Source organism: Pleuronectes platessa, chromosome 23, assembly GCF_947347685.1.
Source record: "Pleuronectes platessa chromosome 23, fPlePla1.1, whole genome shotgun sequence".
Lineage (NCBI taxonomy): Eukaryota > Metazoa > Chordata > Actinopteri > Pleuronectiformes > Pleuronectidae > Pleuronectes > Pleuronectes platessa.
This window is the reverse complement of record NC_070648.1, coordinates 2,915,891-2,936,303: the sequence shown is the minus strand read 5'-3', so window position 1 is coordinate 2,936,303 and position 20,413 is coordinate 2,915,891. Positions and strand designations below refer to the sequence as shown.

Below are 20,413 nucleotides of genomic sequence, written 5' to 3'. Positions count from 1 at the left end.
AGTGGTCGATCAGTCCGCGGGGAAACCACGCCCACCACGAGCTGTCGATATGCACAACGTCAACAAGACCGGAAGAAATGCTTTATATATAATATCCACATATATTTACATCTTCTAATGTGGATTGAAGTGCAGTATAACACTGTCTCCTCCTGGTTAGCAGATGGGACACGGACCACACTAAAGTAGACGTTAAAGGTTCCTCAGGTCTCCGTGATCTGAGGTCTGTGTTCATGTTGACTCCCTCAGGCCGTGACCTTTGACCCTTTGCCCAAAAGAAGAAGAACCCAATGCTCTCCTCCTCTTCACCACATCCTCTCCCCCCCCCTTATTTTCACCTCCTCTTCTGCTTCTTTCGTGACCTCGTTTCATCTCCTCCTCCCAGCTCTTCCTCCTTTTCTCTCTCCCTCTCCTCTCCTCTCCTCTAACACCATTTGCTGAAATCTAATAACGACCTTTGTGTTTATGTGGGTGAGAGTTTTTTTTTCCTCTCCCCCCACCACGGCCCCCGTACAGCAGGACGATTCGCAGAGCCCCGTGCTGCTCCCGGCCAATCAGCAGGCCCCCCCGCGAGCCGCCATGGAGAACTACAACATGCCAGGTAACCATGGTTACACGCGAGGAGGGGACAGGACCCATGGCGATTGACACTTATCCTCCCACTCGCTGGGTGAGTGTGGTGTATGACCTTCATCCCTGGTTTCTCTCTGTCGTTAGTGCTCAGACGGTTTAAATAGCGTCTCACCTACCGGCTCATCCACAGAACATAAAACATAAAACCCTGAACAATCATGCAAAAGACTAAAAGCAATAACAACAAAGACAAACAAAATCAGGGGTCAGAGGGGTGACACAGCCCGACCACAACTACAAAACACACAACAACACAAGGAGAAGCATAATAACCAGATATAAAATGATCACAGAGACACACAACGATCACAAAGATGCGTTATGCAATGATGACTTACATCACATGACAACAGAAGAGACACAAAACCATCAGAGAGACGCTAAACGACCACAAAGAGACAAACGACCAGAGCCGCAAAACCAGCATGAAGAAACACTGAGTAATCAAAAAGAGACGCAAAATTACCACAGAAAACTCGCAAAACAACCACAACCATCTTTTCCTTCCCACACGTGTGTTGATAACTTGACACACACGCAGCAGCTTATTGATAATGTGACCAGTTTAACCTGCAGTGGCGTACACACAGTATATACTGCACATATATAAACACAATTTGTTTGTGTGTGTGTACAGGCTGAGTCAGATGAAATTAAACTTTATTGATCATTGCAGCAGCGAACACGAACAGGATTCAGCAGATAGGAACAGAAAAGAAGAGCCAGAGGATCTGAGAGGAAGGTGAAGTTAGAGTTTCATGCTCGTCTGAGTAAAAATGAAACGTGCAGAACGCAGCACCCCCGACAGAACACACACTTCACATTCAAACAGCACGTGTGCAGCGTTCTCTTCTCGCCGGCTCTCTGTCGGTTTTATGGGACTTTGAATTATCAACACACTATAAAAAATATGTAATTTTATCCAAACCTGTATTTGTGAAAAAGTATTGTAAATAACTTCCAAGTCATAACTGGCTGTTTCTGACTAAAGAACACGGACGTCCCTGAAAACCGTGATTAAGCCACATTTACAGGATGTAGTTTATTTTTTTAAGTTTCTCATCAGAGTGGCAATGACGTGAATGCAAAGTCGTAAACATGGAAATCTCTCCTGTCGTTTATCATCGGTCCCGTGCAAAGACTGTAAATAAAGATGAACGACGCCTCTTCACGGTAACAAATTAAGCCAATCATCTGGATACGTCTCATGAACACTTGTGATAAGAACAATCTAAAATGACAGAAAACATTCTGTCTCCAGCCACCAGGAGGCGATCAAGGTGATTTGGCTTCACTTTTGGGAGCTGCCATGTCCTCCACCTTTATCTACAGTCTGTGATCTGTGATGTAAACGCAACATGGAAAAACAAATGTAAAATGTTAAATTCATTGAACGATTGTGGTTTTTAAAATTCTTTCTGGTTTGTTAAGAGTTAAAATAAACATTTTTGATCTCAGTGAACCAACGTGTAGTGCAACTTCAAATGAAGACGAGTCAGACTCTGAGGAGCCCTGTGTCGTCATGTAAACACAAATACATTATTATCAATATACAACACAAATATTAAAAATAGCATCACTGTCTGCCAGAAACCTCGTCCCCTTAAAAATCCCCAAAGCAGGAAGAGACAGAAGTCATCGTAGTAACTGATTCTCATTAAGGAATATGAACAATTAAAATAATTATGATGAAGTCATAAATAAAAATGCCAAAACTTTAAAACAGCTTCTCAGATCTGGATATTTCCTGGTTTATTGTGTCATCTATGTTGAATAATAAACTGAATCTCTAAGTTCTCGCAGCTTGAGGATCTTTCATTCTATTGAGCAGATTTAACTGTGATGAAATTAAATGTTGTTGAAGCCTTAGAACAGATTTCAAAAGATTTAATGTTGTCAGATGAGTTAAACCTGGTGGAGCTGCGTCGAGTTCTCTAAAAACATGTATGACATGAAAGCGATGACCCCCCACCCCCCCCAGTTACATGTTGCTTTACCATCACTATCATGTTCCCCTCCGGATGAACTCTAATAACTTTGGTGATCCGGCAGCGCCACCATCAGGTCAAGTTATTTGAGCCTCAGATCACGGACATAGAAAATAACATTACGTTATATATTTGAAACAGGTCAAATTATCTCACATATTTTAGCAAAACTTAGGAAAACTAAACGACTTCTTTCTGGTGATTTTCTCAAAAACAAAAGGACAGAATGAATAAACGATCTTTACATTAAAGCGTCTTGAGTGGTTTTTTTTGTGCAAATTGTGACAAGAGGATTTTTAAGTGCAGGGTTTCTGAAAGACTAGAGAGAGAGAGAGCGAGAGAGAGCGAGATAGAGAGAGAGGAAAGGAGGGAGAGAGAGAGAGACAAGCAATAAATATGTCGGTTAAATAGCCAAAGAGTTTAGTGATTACATGAGCAGCTAAAAGCAGGCAGCAAAGATCACGAGCATGATGCAAAAAGTTCGGTAAATTCAAAACGTTCTTCGTGTGTTTTTTCAGTGCATCAAGCATATTTGACATTCTCATAGTGTTGAGTGAAAGTTCCTCAGATACATTACAGAGCTTTACATCCATCACTTTAACAGTCCAGAGGATGGATAGAGGATGAGGAGAGGAAAGGAGGGGAGGAGAGGGAACAAGGAGATGAAACGGGATGTCAAGCAGAGGAGAGGAAATAAGGAGGGAAGCAATAGAGGAGATGAGAAGAATGGAAAAGAGAAAATTAGAAGAAGGAAGGAAGAGGAGAAGTGGAGGCCAGGAGAGAGGTAACAAGGAAAGGAAGAGAGAGGAGGAAACAAGGAGATGACATAAGATGAAGCATGAAGCATCAATAGAGGAGGGGAAAAAGGCAAGGAAAGGAAATAAGAAGGAGAGAAGGTCAAAGGAGGAGAAGTGAAGTACAAAAGAGGAGGAAGCAAAGAAATGAGGAGGAAAGAGGAGGAGGGGAGTCAAGAAGCGAGTAGAGGAGGACAAAGAAGGTTTATAAAGAAGTTGTCAGACCAAGGTAACAGAGAAATGAGTGTTTGGTGGAGGAGGAGGAGGAGTTGGGGGGCGGAGGAGTGCGAGGTTTCAGAGAGATGAGTGTTGTGATGGGGAGGAGAGGAGACAAATCCCTCCATCCTGCCCGGTCAGAGAGCAAGGGATGAAGAGGAGGAAGGGAGGAGGAGGAGGAGGGAGCAGCAGTGTGTGTGTTGAGCGGTGTGTGCAGCCGCTGAACGTGTTTGTTTGAGCGCTGATTGTCTCCGTGCACGTAGGAGCGGTGCGTGTGCACGTCGCCGGGTGCGTCCGCCGCGCCCCCCCCGACGTGCGCGGCGTGCTTGACCTTGCAGTGCAGCCGCAGACTGTCCCGCCGCTTGGCGCTGTAGGGGCAGAGGTCACAGGTGAACGGCCGCTCGCCCGTGTGCACGCGCACGTGCTCCACCAGCTTGTTGGCTGTCCGCGTCAGGTGACCACACCGGTCGCACCGGTACTGGTTGCCTTGGCGGTGACCCTGGAAGTGAACCAGCAGCTCCTGTTGCCCGGGAAACGACCTCTGACAGATGCGGCAGCGATGCTCGGAGGTGCTCTTCTCCGGTGGGGTTGCCATGGCAACTGCCGGAGCACTGCTGGAGGAGGCGGTGATGGTGGCAGGGGGGGTGATGGGGCATCTGGGAGGGGAGGGAGGGGTTAATGACCCACACACATACCATGACCCAGAAAACACACACCAGAAAGTGAGGTGTATAATGAACATAGAGATTCCTTAACACACACACACAGACACACACACAGACACACACACAGACACACACGGATACAAAAGACATTCAGAGGAAAACACAAATAGGGAATAAAAAAAAAACTGGAAAAACACAAAATAAATTTCAACGAAAAAGAACACAAACAATAAAACTACTATAATATAACCGATTCTGAAAAATACAACAACAATGCACCACCTCACGTCTCCATTGACGCCGGAGTCGTTGTGTAGGTGCGTGTCGGCGTGAGCCCTCATCTCTGCCTCCTGATTGGTCGAGTAGTCGCACACGCAGCAGCGCAGCGAGAAGGATCCGTGCTCCCATTGGCGGTGCTCTGTCATGTGACTCTGGAAAAGGACACGCCCCTCCATTTCGAACCCACACACATGACACCTGGGGGGGGGGGGGGCGGGATGACACACAGCATGTGTCACAGTAGCCATGGCAGCAGATGTTTGATCCTCTCCATGACCTTGATGTTTGATTTCTGCTAATTCTAAAAAAAGTATTTAAAAATCTTTCCTCTGCTGAATCTCTTTTTAAGACAAAACCTCATATCGACTTTTCAGATTATACAAATGACTAAACGTCAAGAGCAGTGAAGACAACCTGGTTCACTCCAGATGTCGAGATGAGGTTTATTCCTTTTAATAACAATCTAATAATCATGTTTTTATTTCCAACTCATCATTAGGACGACGAGTTGCTCCAGTGAAATAACTCAAAAACTGTTGGATGGACACAACCAGGAGATCTGGTTGAATTATTGAGTGTTAACACATGATGGATTGACCTCAGATTGACCTCAGATTGACCTCAGGTTGACCTCGGATTGAACTCAGATTGACCTCACCAGGTTAAAGAACCTTCTGCACATTACCTGTAGAAGTAACCTGCAGTTTGATCCCTGCTGAGGCCGGTTTGCGTTTCTGTGAGAAAAAAAAAGAAGGAAAGTGTTTATATTTCCGATAAGCGATTCAATAAATAATTCTTCCTTCGCCATATTTCCTCTCTTTTTATCTGCGCTCCTAAAATCGACTAATGATGAGTCCCTGTGGAAGTTATTATAGGTAGACGTGTTTGTGAGCTTGTGTTTACTCAGATCTCTTCACTAACATCTCTGGATTAAACTTAAAGGGCGGAAAATAAATCTATAACAGACAGAAAAAGCACACTGAAAGTAAAAAGTCATAATAGTAACAATATTGAAAAACGGCAGCCAAATTCTCCCAGAAGTGTTCATTGAACAATATAAGTGCCGTGGTTAAAATAATCTGTGAGTCTTCACCTATGTGCAGAAATTGGAATCAGATTAATATATCAATAATAAAATATCTGAAAAATATCTGATTAATATTTATTTTTACTTAATCACAGTGAAACGCTGCTAAATACCACAACCAACGATTATTTTCATTATTGATTAATCTAATGATTATGTTTGTTGATTATGTGTTTGCTCAATAAAAGCTGTTTGCTGACTACGGCCTGGCTTTTCTTACCTGTGCACTTACATTGTGATATATCCTATTATCACATCACACGTGGGAAGCCCCTCATAACTCTGGCTTTTTAGAGGTTTTATGGAAATGAAGTGTATTGTTATGACCGTTGTTGGTTTTGGTCTTGTGGGATTTTGATGACAACAGGACAAAGTTCCTTGGCCTCGTCCTTCACTGCTGAGGTGCAGCGTGTTGGACCAGTGGCTGTGTTGAGCCTTTAATCCTCACACTCTGACCGACAGTGTCATTTTTCATTATTGCGTATTACACTTGGATTGGTGAGGCAGCAAATCAATGATAAACATAACACTGCTTCAGTATATGAATAAAAAAACAGTCCTGTGAGACGTCCGTCAACGTTCAAAGATCTACGCCCCCTCAAACCAACAGGAGCCGCTGAGCACGCTCACACACTGATGGTGATGGAGCTACTGTGTGTGTGTGTGTCCATGTGTGTGTGTCCATGTGTGTGTGTGTGCAGTAAATTACCATGTGGAGGTTCCTGTTTCTTCACAAGTGAGGGGGAACGGAGTGGGTCCCCATTCAGCTTCAAAACAGGGCTGTAGAAACACACACATATTGTCAGAGGTCGGAGGTCAAAGTGTCCACATCGACGACAGGAAGTGACATATTACCTGCTTCTGATGGGCGGAGTCGACCTGTCCACCGGCTGACTGTTGGATTTAATGACCCTCTCTGCAGAAACACAAATGCATGGAGTTACCTCCCATACAGCTGCAAAGCAAACTGAAAAAAACATATTCATTGCCCCCTGGTGGCCGAAGGTAGTATGGATTATAAACCTTGCCTCCTCCATGTTAGCAGATGTGATGGAAAACCAGTTGCTATTTATTGATCATATAAAAAATGAAAAATAACAATAAATAAGCATCCTTAATGAGAGGATTAAATAAATCAATGTCACCAAGCCGAGAGGTTTTTAGAAACTGGAATTCGACAATTAAGAGTGTAAAAACTTTGTTGAAAATATTTGTGTCACTGAATCGGGAGTGTGTGAAGGTGTTTGTGTGTTATACCTGAGAGCTGGTGCAGCAGCGTGGACGCCAGGTTCACCGACATGTCCTGCCACAGCACGGCCCTGAGGCACTGGTCCTCCATCTTGGCTCCAAAGAAAAGCTGCTCCTCTGCCTTTGCTCTGGAAAACAACGGGTCCATCCCCTCGGCCTCAGAGAGAAGCTGGTTCTCCATTTTGACACCTGAATAAAACTCGTCCTCCATCTTGACTCTGGAGAGAAACTTTGCTGAGGAGAAAGGCCGCTCTGCAAGTTTTGCTTTAAAGAGAAACTGCTCCTCCATCTTGACTCCAGAGAGAAGATTTGTCATCTTAGTCCCAGAGACGCCATGAAACGGAAACGTGCTGGAGCCAGAGGCGACGCCATCGCCCGTCTTTGAGCCGGAGCCTTCAGTGAAGAAGCTGTCCTCCATCTTCAGGCCTAGGAGACACTGTTCAGACATTTTGCCTTCGTGTTGCTCGTTTCTGTGGAGACCCTGGTCTTCTGATTTGATGACCAGATGGTGGTTCGCCATCTTTGGGGAAGATGAGGAAGTGTCTCGTGTACCCGATCGATCCCGGATGAGGTCAGAGACAGCCCTTGTGTCCACTTCCATTGGCTCTTCTTCTTCTTTGATCCTGACGTCATGGCAGTTCACTTCCTGGCGTTCTGTGATTGGTGGGAAACCTGTCAGTTTGTGAGGTCACTTGCGGCTATGAATCCTGAACCATCACTTCCATATTAAACAAAACTTCTAAGGCAAATTCTACTGTACATTGTAATTCTATGACCAACACACACACACACTGTACCTGCCAGTTTCCTCAGCAGGTCTGAAGCCAGCGTGTCCGTGGTGGCATTGCCATCGGGTGTGTGCGTGAGGGATGGCGGCTCAGGACTCGCCCCAGGGCCGTCTGGAGAGAGAGCGAGGCCCGGCTCGTCCTGCTGCCCACCACGCACCTGCAGCAGAGCCTCCCGCCGCTGAGGCTCCGCCTCCATTAGGATCCCAGGGTGCACCTGGGCCTTCTGGGTGGCCTCTGAAGAGAGAAGTTCACATTACAGCACATTGACTCTACTTGACTCACACTGACATATTCATATACATGACGAAGGTATGTGGACACACAGTGAATTCTGAATCAATCATTCTACACATCTATAGATATACAGTCACTGATCGTCTTTATATACAGGGAGTTATTTTATACATATTTTTGCCGAGGTGGGGTATGTTCATTTTGAAACTTTGCTTTACATTTCAGAGACAATTCGATTGTCAAAAATTTTTTTATGAATTAAAAATAATCATGTTTTGCAGCCCTATATATATATATATATATAGATATAGACATAGTGTGTGTGTGTGTTTGTGTGTGTGTGTGTGTGTGTGTGTGTGTGTGTGTGTGTGTGTGCTACCTGACAGCTTGATGAGGAGGTCTGACGCCATCTTGGTGCTGACATCAGGGCTGAACAGAGAGGTGGCTGCTGGGAAAGGGCTTGAACCTTCGGCGTGTGTGTCCTGTGTGCGTTCAGCATGTGTGTTGGACACACTTAGTGAACGAGCATCACCACCAACACTACCACTGGTGTGTGTCTGTGTGTGTGTGTTTGCAGGGTGTGTGTGTCGTTTGGCTGCATCAGAGGGAGGCTGCAACACACTCGACCCACGCTTCATTTTTCAGCGTGTGAGTGTGTGTGTTTGTAAAAAGAGAGGGAGTCAAAACTCAGGAGAGAGGAGGGCAAGCGAGAAGGAAGAGGAGGAAGAAGAGGAGGAGGTGGAAGGTAGGGCTGCTAAAATAAGACAACTGTGTTCTTCATCATATGGAAGTGAGGAGAGCATGATAAAAGAAAAGAGGGAGGAGGTAAAGGAGAGAAAACGAGGGAGGATTTGCTCTTCACACCGAGCTGCTGCTGCCTCTCATTGACCTGAAAGAGAGAGAGAGAAAGAGAGAGGGAGGGAGGGAGAGAGATGGAGGGAGAGGGAGGGAGGGAGGGAGAGAGAGAGAGAGGGATGGGTGGAGGGAAGGGGCATGAAGGAAGGGGGAGGGAGATAAAGTAGATGTATTGAGAGAGGAAGAGAGGCGTCGAGGACGAAGGGCGAGAGAGGACAAGGAAGAATGGAGACAGAGAGAGAGAGAGAGAGAGGGAGAGAGAGGCAGAGAGAGGGAGAGAGAGGGATGGGGAAGATGAAGGGACGAGGCAAAGGAGAGGAGAAGAAAAAAAAGAAGAAGGAACATGAACAAAGTGAATCTGTGAATTAATAAATTATTGAATTGAAAAAGGTCCAATAATAAGGGCACAAATCATCCCACGTTATCGCCATGGTAACGGACCCTGCTGAGTCGTCTCCTGACCTTCTTCCAATAAATCGTCAATTATGATCAATAATCATCAATGATCGCTTCCACCTGCCAACAGCTGTTAGCCAGGACAACTTCCTGTCGTTGACACAAATACAACGATTTAACACAACAGCTCTATTACTTTTTCGAACATGTTTGTGATCATATGTAATTGTGGTATTACACAAATAACACTTTGGCTGTTAAAAATAAAAATAATAAAATACATAAGTTTATTATTATTTAATATTTGATTTGAGAATATGTATTTCTTGTTTAAAAAATACAATAAAAAACTAAATTAGTTGCAGACACCTGTAAAAAAAAATCTAGAATATTAAATATGAAAGAAAAATAAATACCAATAAATAATAATATTGGTATTTAATATTGCATTGTAGAAAAGTAACCCCTGTACTTATGTTACAGAATTTAAAAATATAACTTTTGCAGGTTCAAGTTAATAACAGCCACCTGTTAAAAAAGATAAAACTTATGTGTTTACTATGTTTATAAACAATATTACATAAATATATTTTAAAACAATACAGGTTTAGAACATTTTAAATATGAATAGCTAATTAAATTGTAAAAAAAAAATATGATTCTTAATCAATCCACAGATTGTATTTTGATATTGTGACTGTAGGTATATTACATAAGTCAAATAGAGAAAAGAATGAAAATTAGAGCTGCAATGATTTGTGACAATCATCTGTTGATCAGAGGAACATTTATACTAATTAAATTGAAACTAGACATTTAAATCAAATTTCATAATATGTTTTACTAATGGAAAATCATTCATGAGATACAAATGATCAAATGGAAGTTGAAACTTCTTTGATATAGAAATCAGCATACATTTAAATGTATATAAAATATGAATAAACCATGATGATCGTGGCCTCGGTTCACTCTCTACCCTCATCGACCCCAGCCTCCTCCTGCCTCCGTCTCCAGGCGACACGGTGCGGGCTCCCTCCGCCGCCGCATCCGACTCAGAGGCGACAATGACCGGGCACCGGTTTCCTCCGCGAGACCCCCTCCTCTCACTAACCTCCGCCCGACCGCCTCCCTCCCTCCGCGGCTCCCCCGGTGTCGTTCGGTCGGTGTCAGAGCCCCCGGAGCTCCGCCGTTAGCCGCTTCTCCTCCCCCCTCAACATGGCTGAACGGCCGCGGCGAGTCACAAAGTCACCCCCCGCTGCGGGACGACGGTGGAGCCGCTGACTCCCGCTAATTCAGCTGATTTCTAGCGTGATTGTCTTCGGTTACCGGGAATGAGGGCAGGTGTCAGGGGCCCCGCCGTTACCCCCCCCCCCCCCCCCCCCCCAACCCCCCCTCCATGCAACATGGCTGAACGGTAACCCGACCTCACAGGACCTCCGGAGTCTGGCTCACGGGTCAGTTAGCATCGACTACCGGACACCGTCAGCGACAACACGCGCTCAACCGGGACCGGACGCTTTGCTACGGGACCATGTCCCCTCCGTGACTTACCGGTACCGGGAGGGCAGGTGGCGGCGGCGGCGGGGGTGGTGCAGTCCGGGGCACAGCCTGGATGTAGACCGGAGATCTCTTCCATGTTCAGCTGCCTCCTCTTCTCCTCCCGGTTCTCTGACATCACGGCTCCGGTGTCGTTAACGGCGAGAAAGTAAAAGAAAAAAAAATGGAACCGGTTCGTTTCTTCCCCCGAACCCGAGGATGACGGGTCGGTCACCGAGCAGGGCAGATGGAGGTTTCCGCCTCCTCTCCCTGTGTATGTGTGTGTGTGTGTGTGTGTGTGTGTGTGTGAGAGAGAAAGAGAGTGTGTGTTTGTGTATGAGTGTGTATGTGTGTGTGTGAGAGATGCAGTGTGTCCCTGTCCACGCGCCGGATCACCGCACAAGGGCAGGACACGACGGGGGGGGATCCCGGTCACACGCGCCCGTACCCGCACCGAACCCGCAGAATCAAAACCATCCGCAAATAAAGTTACGTTTAAATTTCAACCAACCGATTAGAAACCGGAGGAAACACAAGAATCCGAGTGAGGTTAGAATCTACACGGCCGGATCAACCTTTTTCATGGCCCCTGGGGCAAAGAAAATATCATTGGACACCAAAGGGACACCAGCACTTACTCGGTAATTACTTATTAGAAACCAGTAGAGACGTACGTGTGTGTTTGTGTGTGTTTGTGTGTGTGTGTGTACCGTATCACTGCACAAGGGCAGGACACGATGGGGGGGAACCAGGGCACAAGCCTTTATCCAAGCAAAATTAAAACCGCAATTAATTTTACATAAGACATTTCAAAGAACTAATTGGAAACCAGTAGATACACATAAGAATCTAACTAAGGTTAATACTGTTGCAATCAACACGGCCGGATGATCTCTTTTCATGGCCCCTGGGGCAAAGATTTTGTGTTGGGGACCAAATTGACACCTGAACTTATTCTTAATAGAAACCAGTAGAGACTGGATGGGTTCTGTTCAGGTAGTGTTAGGGTGTTTTTATTTTTCTGCCAAATATCCAAACCAACCCTAACCGGGCCGGATCTGGAGGGAGAGACTGGAAAAGTTCATGTTGGAAAAGACCCAAACATTACTAAGCCCCCCCCCCCCCCGCCTAATTTTACCTGTTGTAGTGGTAGTAGTAGAAACAGTGATACCGTACTATTGTAAGTAGTTTAATCAGCAATGTTGACAGCAGGATATTGATGAGAGTGGTATCAGTAGTACCCAGACAAATACTGCAGTAGTATTTTGCAGCTGTGCTCATGTTTAATGGTGCAGGGTCCTAACTCAGCCTGTAGGGGGAGACAGAGACAGGTGTTTGTGAACGGCTGAGCTGAGACATGAAGTGGACTCAAAGTAGCAGCTCTCGCTTTCACGTGTGTTTTATTTTGTTGTCATTGTTTTATTGTTCACAGTCAGTGTTCAGCAGTAACACCACAGCGTGTCGCTCATTCTGTAATAAACTACGTGGTTTCAGGAAGTTAGGTCTTTTACAGCTTCAGCTTCTGTATGGATCTTAAAAACGTGAAACTCTGGAAATCATAAAACTACTGAAGTAAAGGCAGTGAAAACTTAGATAATATTAACCCCAGTTCCTTAATGAAGCAAGAAAAACTAGTTGTGAGTCATCTTCAGCAGCTGCTGCGACCTCCTCCTCTTCATCAGCCCTCATCGTCAACGCCACAGTCTCTGCAGGAGAAACGCATGTTACTGTATATAAACCATCAGTGGCTATATATAAAGATGATCAGCGACTGCTTATGAACACAATGAATGACTGTGTATAAAGACAATCAGTAACATTTGAACATATACATCCGTGTGATAAGAACTACGAAAAATTAAAGAAGTCCTCCTATGAGATCAACTTAAGGTTTACTTTGATTTTTTTGTCTGGTCCATGTCCCGTCTGCTAACGTGGAGGACACTCTAGGCAATCTAGACAATTCGGCTTCACTTTCTGGAGCTGTAATGTCGTCCATCTTTCTTCACAGTCATTGACGTGTTCTTACACAGCTTTGTAGAAGCTCTTCTGGTTCATCATGTGCTCTCGGAAGATGTTGATCGCTTTGAACATGTCCATCTTGTCCTGGTTCTCTTCTATCACCACTTTGAACCTGTCACACACAAAGACACAGTGGAAAAATACACTTTTAACCGCTGCACTCAAGGGCGTTTCATCGTTCTGCGTCCAATCCTAAAGCACTCTGGGATTTTTAACTTCCTCCCTGTGACTATAACGTCTGATCAGGATCACAGGGATGCGTCTAATTCATTGGTTAAATGTGTAGGTGAAGGCAGGGAACAGTCGTTGTGACTTCATGTTGAGATGCTGGGTACAACTCTGCCACCAGGGGGCATGACACACATTCAGAGCTGCTGTAAACAATGCTCCCTCCATAGCTTCGTGTTTTTACCAGATACATGTAAAGGAATCAAACATTTAACCGCTTTGAAGCTTTCAACATCTTCGTCACTTTCTCAGGTAAATAATGTCATGCCACAGGTCATGGTCTAAAATTCTACTCTTACAAATTTGTATTTCAATGTGTATGTTAATAAATGTAGTTTCCTGACGTTCCAGTGATCATGTACCTGTGGGTCCAGGCCACCTCCTGCAGACTGTGCCTGATCCACTCCCAATAGGAGGAGTCGACCCCAGACATCAGCTGGGGACCAGGCTTGCTCTGGAGTAGCACCTCCTCAGCCAGGAAGCTACGGAGCCAGGCCCGGGCCGACAGAGCCACCAGCCAATAGACCGGCTCCTCCAGAACCAGCGAGTGGAAAGACTGGAGGGAGAACTGGAGCCACTGTGGGGGGAGTGGAGGAGGGATGCTCTGGGGGAGGAGACAAGGGAAATATATAGATGTTTACCTTCTGTTATTCGTGCTACCTTACCTCACACATTTGGTTTTCAACACAAACTTATCCATAAGTTGTCCATCTCTATGTTTTATATAAATCAAGGATGTTAAATCAATGAATTAAACAAGCTCAGTGTCCGCCGCTGCACAGACTGGAGTCTGTCGGGGGTTCTCACCTGGTTCCTGCAGCTGTATTGTTTGAATGTGTCGCGCAGCAGTGAGTTCATGTCATTTGATTCCTGCAGACCCCCGATCAGCACCTGAGGGAAACCAGATAAGTTCATCACCAACCCCGTCACACCAGTTCTGAGAAAAGGGCCTGAGGCACAATTGTCATCCTTCCTGCTTCTATTACACCATCTGCGTAGATGTTGCCTGCCAGGTCACAAGAATTCCACTGCTCTGATGACGCTGTCATTGGTGCATGTGACAATAAACCTTGATTTGAAGGTTTCACTGGTTTCGGTGAAAGCAGCGTCTTTTAAAAATAACTGCCGGGTAGCTCAGGGTTTGGCTACAGACCAAACCCTTATTAAACATTCCAATCTGTACAAAGATCTTTGACGAATATAAACAATCCTCCATTTGTAGTATTTATGACTCAAAGGTCAAAAATGTTTGCAAGAAACAAGAAACAAACAAAAGACAAAAAGAAGACAAGGAAACATAACAAAGAATGAAAGACAGAAAGAAAAACAGGACAAGTTCTTTTAGGTGACCTCTGACCTCCAAAGTGCTGCTGACTTGGTGCATGTAGAGCGCCTCCTGCTGGATGTAGTTGGTGTAGCAGCGCTCCGGCATGTGACCGGACTGCAGCTTAGCAAGAAAGGAGGACGAGAGGAGAATCTCCTCCGCCAACACGTCGCTGCGACTCCACATGACGTCAAACAAACTGACACCAGGGACGATGCCTGGAAGAGACAGAAGAAATTCAGCATCACCATCTGGTCACAGTTTTAATGTGAGGACGCAGAACTTTCACATTTACAAACTAGAAGAACCACGTAGTTTTGTGAGGCCACCGTGAATTGAAACTACTAAAACCCAGGTGTGAACAGAACCTGGGACTCTCACCTGGCTCGACCTGCTTCCGTCTGATGGGCAAGTCGACAGAACTGGAGAAGAACAAAATCAGTATTACAAACAATAAACAATAATGCCCACACGTGAAAGTGAGTTGACTTAGTTTTCACACAACTTAAACTTTCTTATTTTCATGCATTTGCACGTCGGAGCCACCTGGAGGTGTAAAAAGTGCTTGTGTTCAGTCCGAGAATCACTTTAAGTTAAATATGTGAAAAAAGCAGCTCACCTGACTTTGATGGAGCAGATGTAGAATCGGAGTTCTCCACAGGGGGCGCTGTGCAGGTCTCCACCTAAACACAAATGCCAGCAACTGTTCGTTGATGCCTTTGAAGACCCGCCCCTATATTTGGTTAGCAGTCATTGGCTAAAATATTTCTGATCCACAAATTTTTTTAACTTTCCCAAATTTTAAGTTTGATAGATTGTGGATTATTTAACAGTTATGATAAATGTGTATCTTGTTTTTGATCATTATATTATTATCAAATAACCTTTATAATGTACTCATGTAAATTATTGATATTAGACATTTCACAATGATGCTACCTGCTGGTTTTATGGGAGAAAATATTAATATTTAATTTGTTACTTTTTGGATCCATTTCCATGCAAACGCCGCCCTCCTTCCTCTTCCCTCTCATCTGATTGGTCCAGCCGCTGATCCTGAAGGGGGCGCCGTCGCTCCAGAACCACGAGTTATTCTCCACAGAGAGAAACAAGACGACTCAGGAGGATGTTTGTGATTTAAAGTAACGTCTTTTAAAGTAACGGGAGCTCGCATAAACATTACACAATTGACAACAAACTCTTGAAACTACACACACACACCTGTTGTACGCGAAATCCGCCCAACCAGACATGAGTGCTCGTGTTCGCTAGCTTAAGTAGAATCTGCTTCTCCTCTGGTGTGTGAAGCGACACAAGGTGACTACCTGTCTGAGAGCATAAAGACTAACACACACACACACACCCTCACTGAAACCATACAGTAGTTGAAACACGTTGAGAATAAAACATGTGACATTGTGTTTACGTTAGCGCTGCTCCAGGAGCTCCACACAGGGAAGAAGGCGAAGCATCTCTGCCCGAACAGGAGCCACTGAGGTGGGCATGGAGGGACTGGATCCTCCCCTGCTGACACGACAGATCAAAAACTCATTGGGAGACTATCAGGTGACAAAATGCTTCACTGCTTTGTTCACCAACTGCCTGCAGGTACAACGCTGATGCGTGTTTACTGTTTGAGCTTCTGTCATTCCGGTTTTTTAAATCAGCTGTTCATTAATGATTGGGGAACAATCGCGTCAGCAAAAACCTGTTGAGTGAGAGTCCACATTTCATACCTGCAGAGAAGGATTCAGTCAGGAGTATGGGGAAGAGGAAGAGAGCCAACACACAAACCATGGATAGTCTGAAACACACACACACACACACACAACATTTACAAACTCATACATGTTCAGATTATAACACAGATCAAACAGATATGGTTCTTATTAAACTCAGATAAAACAGAGGTTATAATGCTTGGCCCTAAACACCTTAGAGATATATTTTTTAAAGACATAGCTGCACTAGACGACATCACCCCTGCTTCCAATGAAACAGTCAGGAGGGAGTGATCTTCCATCCTGACTTGTCCTTTAATTATCAGTTAAAACAAATTTCTAGGACGGCCTTTTTCCACTTGTGCAAGGTAAGGTGTTTTTGCCACTTACAAGGTAAAAACACCCGATCGTGCAAAGGGAATTTATGACACATGACATACGGAGCTTCTCTTTCCAGCTTCTCCTTCCTCTTCTCCATCCTTATCAAATCAATACATGTTTCTGACTTGACCCCTTCCCCCGAGTCCCTCTGCCTTATCGCCCACAGATCCAGGGCCGCAGCTGTGGCCACATCACCATGGATTACGATGACATGTGAGGGATCCCTCACATGTGTCTCTCTGAGGTTTCTACGTATTTTTACCCTGTTAAAAGGGGTTTTAGTAGTTTTTCCCTTTCTCTTGCTGAGGGTTAAGGACAGAGGATGTCTCACCATGTTAAGCCCTATGAGACAAATTGTGATTTGTGAATATGGGCGAGGCAAATACAATTGTAATGATTGATTGAATCACAGGAACACAGAGCAGAATGGAAAAGTATGTTAAAAAATGAAGATGAACCTGTCCTTCATCTTTGAGCTGCCTCAACAGAGATTTAAGACCAATTATTTAACTTATTTGTGTCACAGTCTGCTCATATCCTGTCTGCTGGTATTTTTCCACTCACCTGTCTCTGCACCACTCTGCCAGTCAGCCACACCTCCTCACCAGGCCAAATCTCCACACCTGTGGTGACAGCCCTGGCTGCATTTAAGCCTGCTCCTGTCTCTGCTTCAGTGCCAGATTGTCTTGTGTTATGCCTGACTTCCAGCGTGTTTTCCCCGGACTGATCACCTGTTGCCGATCCCCGACCTGCCTGCCTCGTCTCGGCCCTGGATATTACCTCAGCCTTCTGTCTTCGACCACGAGTTTCGCCTATTCCCTCCTGGTTACGCTCCTGCTCGGCTCTGTGGCTACGCAGCTCACCACTGGGCCTGTCTGCCAGCTAGGTAACCCGTGACTTTACCTTCAGTCAGCGACACCAGGCTCGCTCCTGCTCAGATCTCGCAGATGATCACTGGGAGCAAAGACTTTTCACCCTGCCACTGTTTGAACTGGTAAAGACTGCAGTGAACAATAAAGGTCATTACCGACTGGTGTTTCGTCTGCCTGTGCTGCTTTTGGGTCCTCACCATATCCGTGACAATTTGTGTTTCTTTGGTTCCTTTTTTTTTTTTTATTCCCATGATCTTTGTAAAATAAATTAATTAGGGAGACTCTCATCATATTATTCAGCCTATATTATATAAACATTAATATTATTTAGGGTTTACCTGCTGTGATGTCAGAGTATCTTCAATGGAAAAAAAAATACAGTGGTTTTGGCCCACGTCCTCAGGTCGGTGTGGAGCAGCAGCAGCTTGTTGATCTTTCACCAGGTCTCGGTCTCATCTGAGCTCCGTGTAACCAGGAGGTGCAAACAGTGGGGGACAATGCAGGAGGGCCTCCCATTAGCCTGCGGGGGCGGGGTCACAGATACAGGGCTCAGGTTTCAGTAACCAAGACATGACGTCACCTGACCAAGACCTTACAGCCCACCAATTTATTATTTAATATTCTTATGGTTTCTTCTTTTAACTCGTCGTTATGACTGGTTTAAAATATTAGTCAAAAATTGTCTTCTCAGATTATGACCTGAACCCCCCCCCCCCCCCCCCCTCCCCTAGAAGTGTTTAGATGACATATTTACTGATGTGTGATTTGGTGAAGCTTGATTGAATTGGGGGGGGATCCTGGAGGGAGGCGGCTACAGCTGGTCTACATCCTGTTTGTGTGTGAGTGTCTGTGTGTGAGTGTGTGGTCTTCTTAATCTCAAAGAACTCCCCCCCCCCCCCCCCCATGAGAAAAGAGAAGACAGACTTTCCCCTCTGGAGTCTTCAGTGAATTATACAGTTTGAATAATTGTTAAAGAACGTCATTGAAACATCAACAAGCATGTTCATGATCACGTGTTCAACTGCTAAATAACGTTATTGAAACATGATGGAGAGACAAGTGGAAATCTAGAAAATGTGAATTTGCAGCAAGACGTCCAAAACAATGGGCTAAAACTTTTTATATGTGAATATAATGTTTTTCAGTTTAATTTCTTACATTTGTAAAAAAAATTGTGTAGTCCTGGAGGAATATTTTTCACAACCTCAAACCTTTAAAGCATCCATAAATAATCCATTAATTATTGATAAAGCCGTTGCTTACAGCCCGTGATGAATTATTTGTGATGGTGGATTTAGGGATGCGACCCCCCTCCCTCCACATCCTGGACCCAAATTGTCAGACCCCCCCCCCCCACACACACACACCACCACACACACACACACACACTCACAAGCTCAAACCAACTTTAAATTCACCCTCACTGATCTCTGCTGGGATTCAGACAGTCCACAGGGGTTGAAGCGAAGCTCAACACAAAAACTGAAGTGCAGGACTGTAAAGACTGAAAAAGAAGAAGAGAAAGACATTTTCTGGACGTCCTGACGGTCGCTGCTCCACGAGGTAGGGACGCTCACGGATAGATTCATCCGCACTCTCATCTGTTCCTGTGTAATATATATATATTATAATTATTTACATACGTCTGATCATTGACGTCTGATCATTGAGGATGTTCTGACTGCACAAGACAGCAGCAAATAAAAAGTGTCGTTAAATACGAGAAAGGATTTAAAACAGCTTTTAATCTACTTATGTTGTTTACACAAATATATTCTTAATCCCCTAAATTACCGACAAAGGACCAAACGTTTTTTGGTTTATTTGAATTTCTCTCTGTCATGTGTTATCAGTTAATCCTCCCGTCTTCTATCTCTAATCTTCCCTTTGTATTTGACTTGAATGTACACCACCGTGACAGTCACAACACAGGGGTTGAAAGTCAAATATTTGAACGACTCACCTACACAATGAGAACCATGTATAAAGTTGGTTTAACCTATGTGCATGACATATCCGAGGTTAATCCAGCACTGAATGTGGTCTGACGTGGCTATAGGGTGTCGTCAAATTACAGGAACCCGGGCTGCAACCTGTCCTGTCTCTGTGCATGTGCATTTTCATGCAAACACTTTAAATAACACAATGTGCTGCACTGAAGACAGGGACTGGATCAAGTCCTGGATTTATAATCCTTCCTTTAGAAGAGAGTTCAAATCTGTGCATAATTGAAAATAAAAAATATATGTACACTCCTGATCAAAATCTTAAGACCAGTTAAAAAATTGCATGAATTTGCATTTTGCACTGTTGAATCTAAGGAAGGTTCTAAGTAAAGTTTCAAAATGCAAAAAGAAGAAATGGGAACAAGAGCCCAAAAGTTGTGAGCAGGCAATTTATTGAAAAAAGCAATTTAACTGAAGTAGGCTGTTCATCAGCTGATCAAAAGTTTAAGACCACAGCCTTTAAAAGCCTAAATCTGTGCAAAAATTTGGATTCCATGTCATTTCCTGTCAAGTAATCACACTGTGAAGATCTCTTGATGGCAAAGGCAAAAAGCTCACCGTGGTAGGATTGTTGAACTGCATAAACAAGGCCTCTCACAACGTGCCATCGCTGCTGAGGTTGGACGCAGTAAGACAGTCATTTTGCATTTCTTAAAAGATCCTCAGGGTTATGGAACAAAAAAATCAAGTGGTAGACCCAAAAAAATCTCACCGGCGCTGAGCCGGAGGATCCGAATGGCTGTCCGTCAAGACACGGGACGATCCTCGTCCCAAATTAAGGCCATTACTGGTGCTGACTGCAGCCCAATAACCATCTGACGGCATCTGCGAAGGAAGGGCTTCAAAAACAAGAAACCTCTTCAAAGGCCACGTCTCCTTCAACGCCACAAAATTGCCCGTTTAGACTTTGCAAGGGAGCATGATCATGATCTGGGGTGCTTTTTCCTTCAATGGAACAATGGAGCTCCAGGTGGTGCAGGGCGTCAAACAGCAGCTGGCTATGTGGAGATGTTGCAGCGGGCCTCCCTCATGACTGAGGGCCCTCGTCTGTGTGGTAACCAGCAGGACAACGCTCCAATTCACAATGCCCGTCTGACCAAGACTTTTTTCCAGGAGAATAACATCACTCTTTTGGAC

General features: G+C 44.6%; 1 protein-coding gene and 1 long non-coding RNA gene across 3 annotated transcripts; both read right to left on the bottom strand.

Annotated features, from left to right (window-relative positions):
- Positions 1 to 4,691: 4,691 nt before the first annotated feature.
- On the bottom strand, positions 4,692 to 6,550 carry LOC128429982 (uncharacterized). The gene is made up of 4 exons (XR_008333924.1): positions 6,518 to 6,550; positions 6,372 to 6,442; positions 5,261 to 5,309; positions 4,692 to 4,773 (listed from the first exon to the last, which is right to left on the bottom strand). It is a non-coding gene; the product is annotated as an uncharacterized LOC128429982 (long non-coding RNA).
- Positions 6,551 to 12,105: 5,555 nt separating this feature from the next.
- LOC128430524 (uncharacterized) lies at positions 12,106 to 17,768 on the bottom strand. 2 transcript variants are annotated; one of them, XM_053416620.1, is made up of 12 exons: positions 17,609 to 17,768; positions 16,033 to 16,100; positions 15,723 to 15,823; positions 15,518 to 15,640; positions 15,279 to 15,390; positions 14,916 to 14,979; positions 14,678 to 14,718; positions 14,330 to 14,514; positions 13,780 to 13,863; positions 13,335 to 13,576; positions 12,752 to 12,856; positions 12,106 to 12,428 (listed from the first exon to the last, which is right to left on the bottom strand). In XM_053416620.1, exons 2-12 carry the CDS (start codon positions 16,091 to 16,093, stop codon positions 12,401 to 12,403), a joined length of 1,146 nt encoding a protein of 381 aa, XP_053272595.1. In that variant the 5' UTR covers positions 16,094 to 16,100; positions 17,609 to 17,768; the 3' UTR covers positions 12,106 to 12,400. The 2 variants fall into 2 exon arrangements, with proteins under 2 accessions (XP_053272595.1, XP_053272596.1); XM_053416621.1 differs by having other exon boundaries at positions 15,723 to 15,820.
- Between the last annotated feature and the right edge of the window lie 2,645 nt (positions 17,769 to 20,413).

What these genes read in the sequence shown, in the direction of transcription:
- LOC128430524 (XM_053416620.1), bottom strand. Translation starts at nt 16,093, where the DNA reads ATGGTTTGTGTGTTGGCTCTCTTCCTCTTCCCCATACTCCTGACTGAA. An exon ending in GCTCCTGGAGCAGCGCTAAC is followed by an intron (nt 15,641 to 15,722) that starts GTAAACACAATG and finishes TGTGTGTGTTAG; the next exon opens with TCTTTATGCTCTCAGACAGG. An exon ending in AAGAGCTTCTACAAAGCTGT is followed by an intron (nt 12,429 to 12,751) that starts GTAAGAACACGT and finishes TTTCTCCTGCAG; the next exon opens with AGACTGTGGCGTTGACGATG.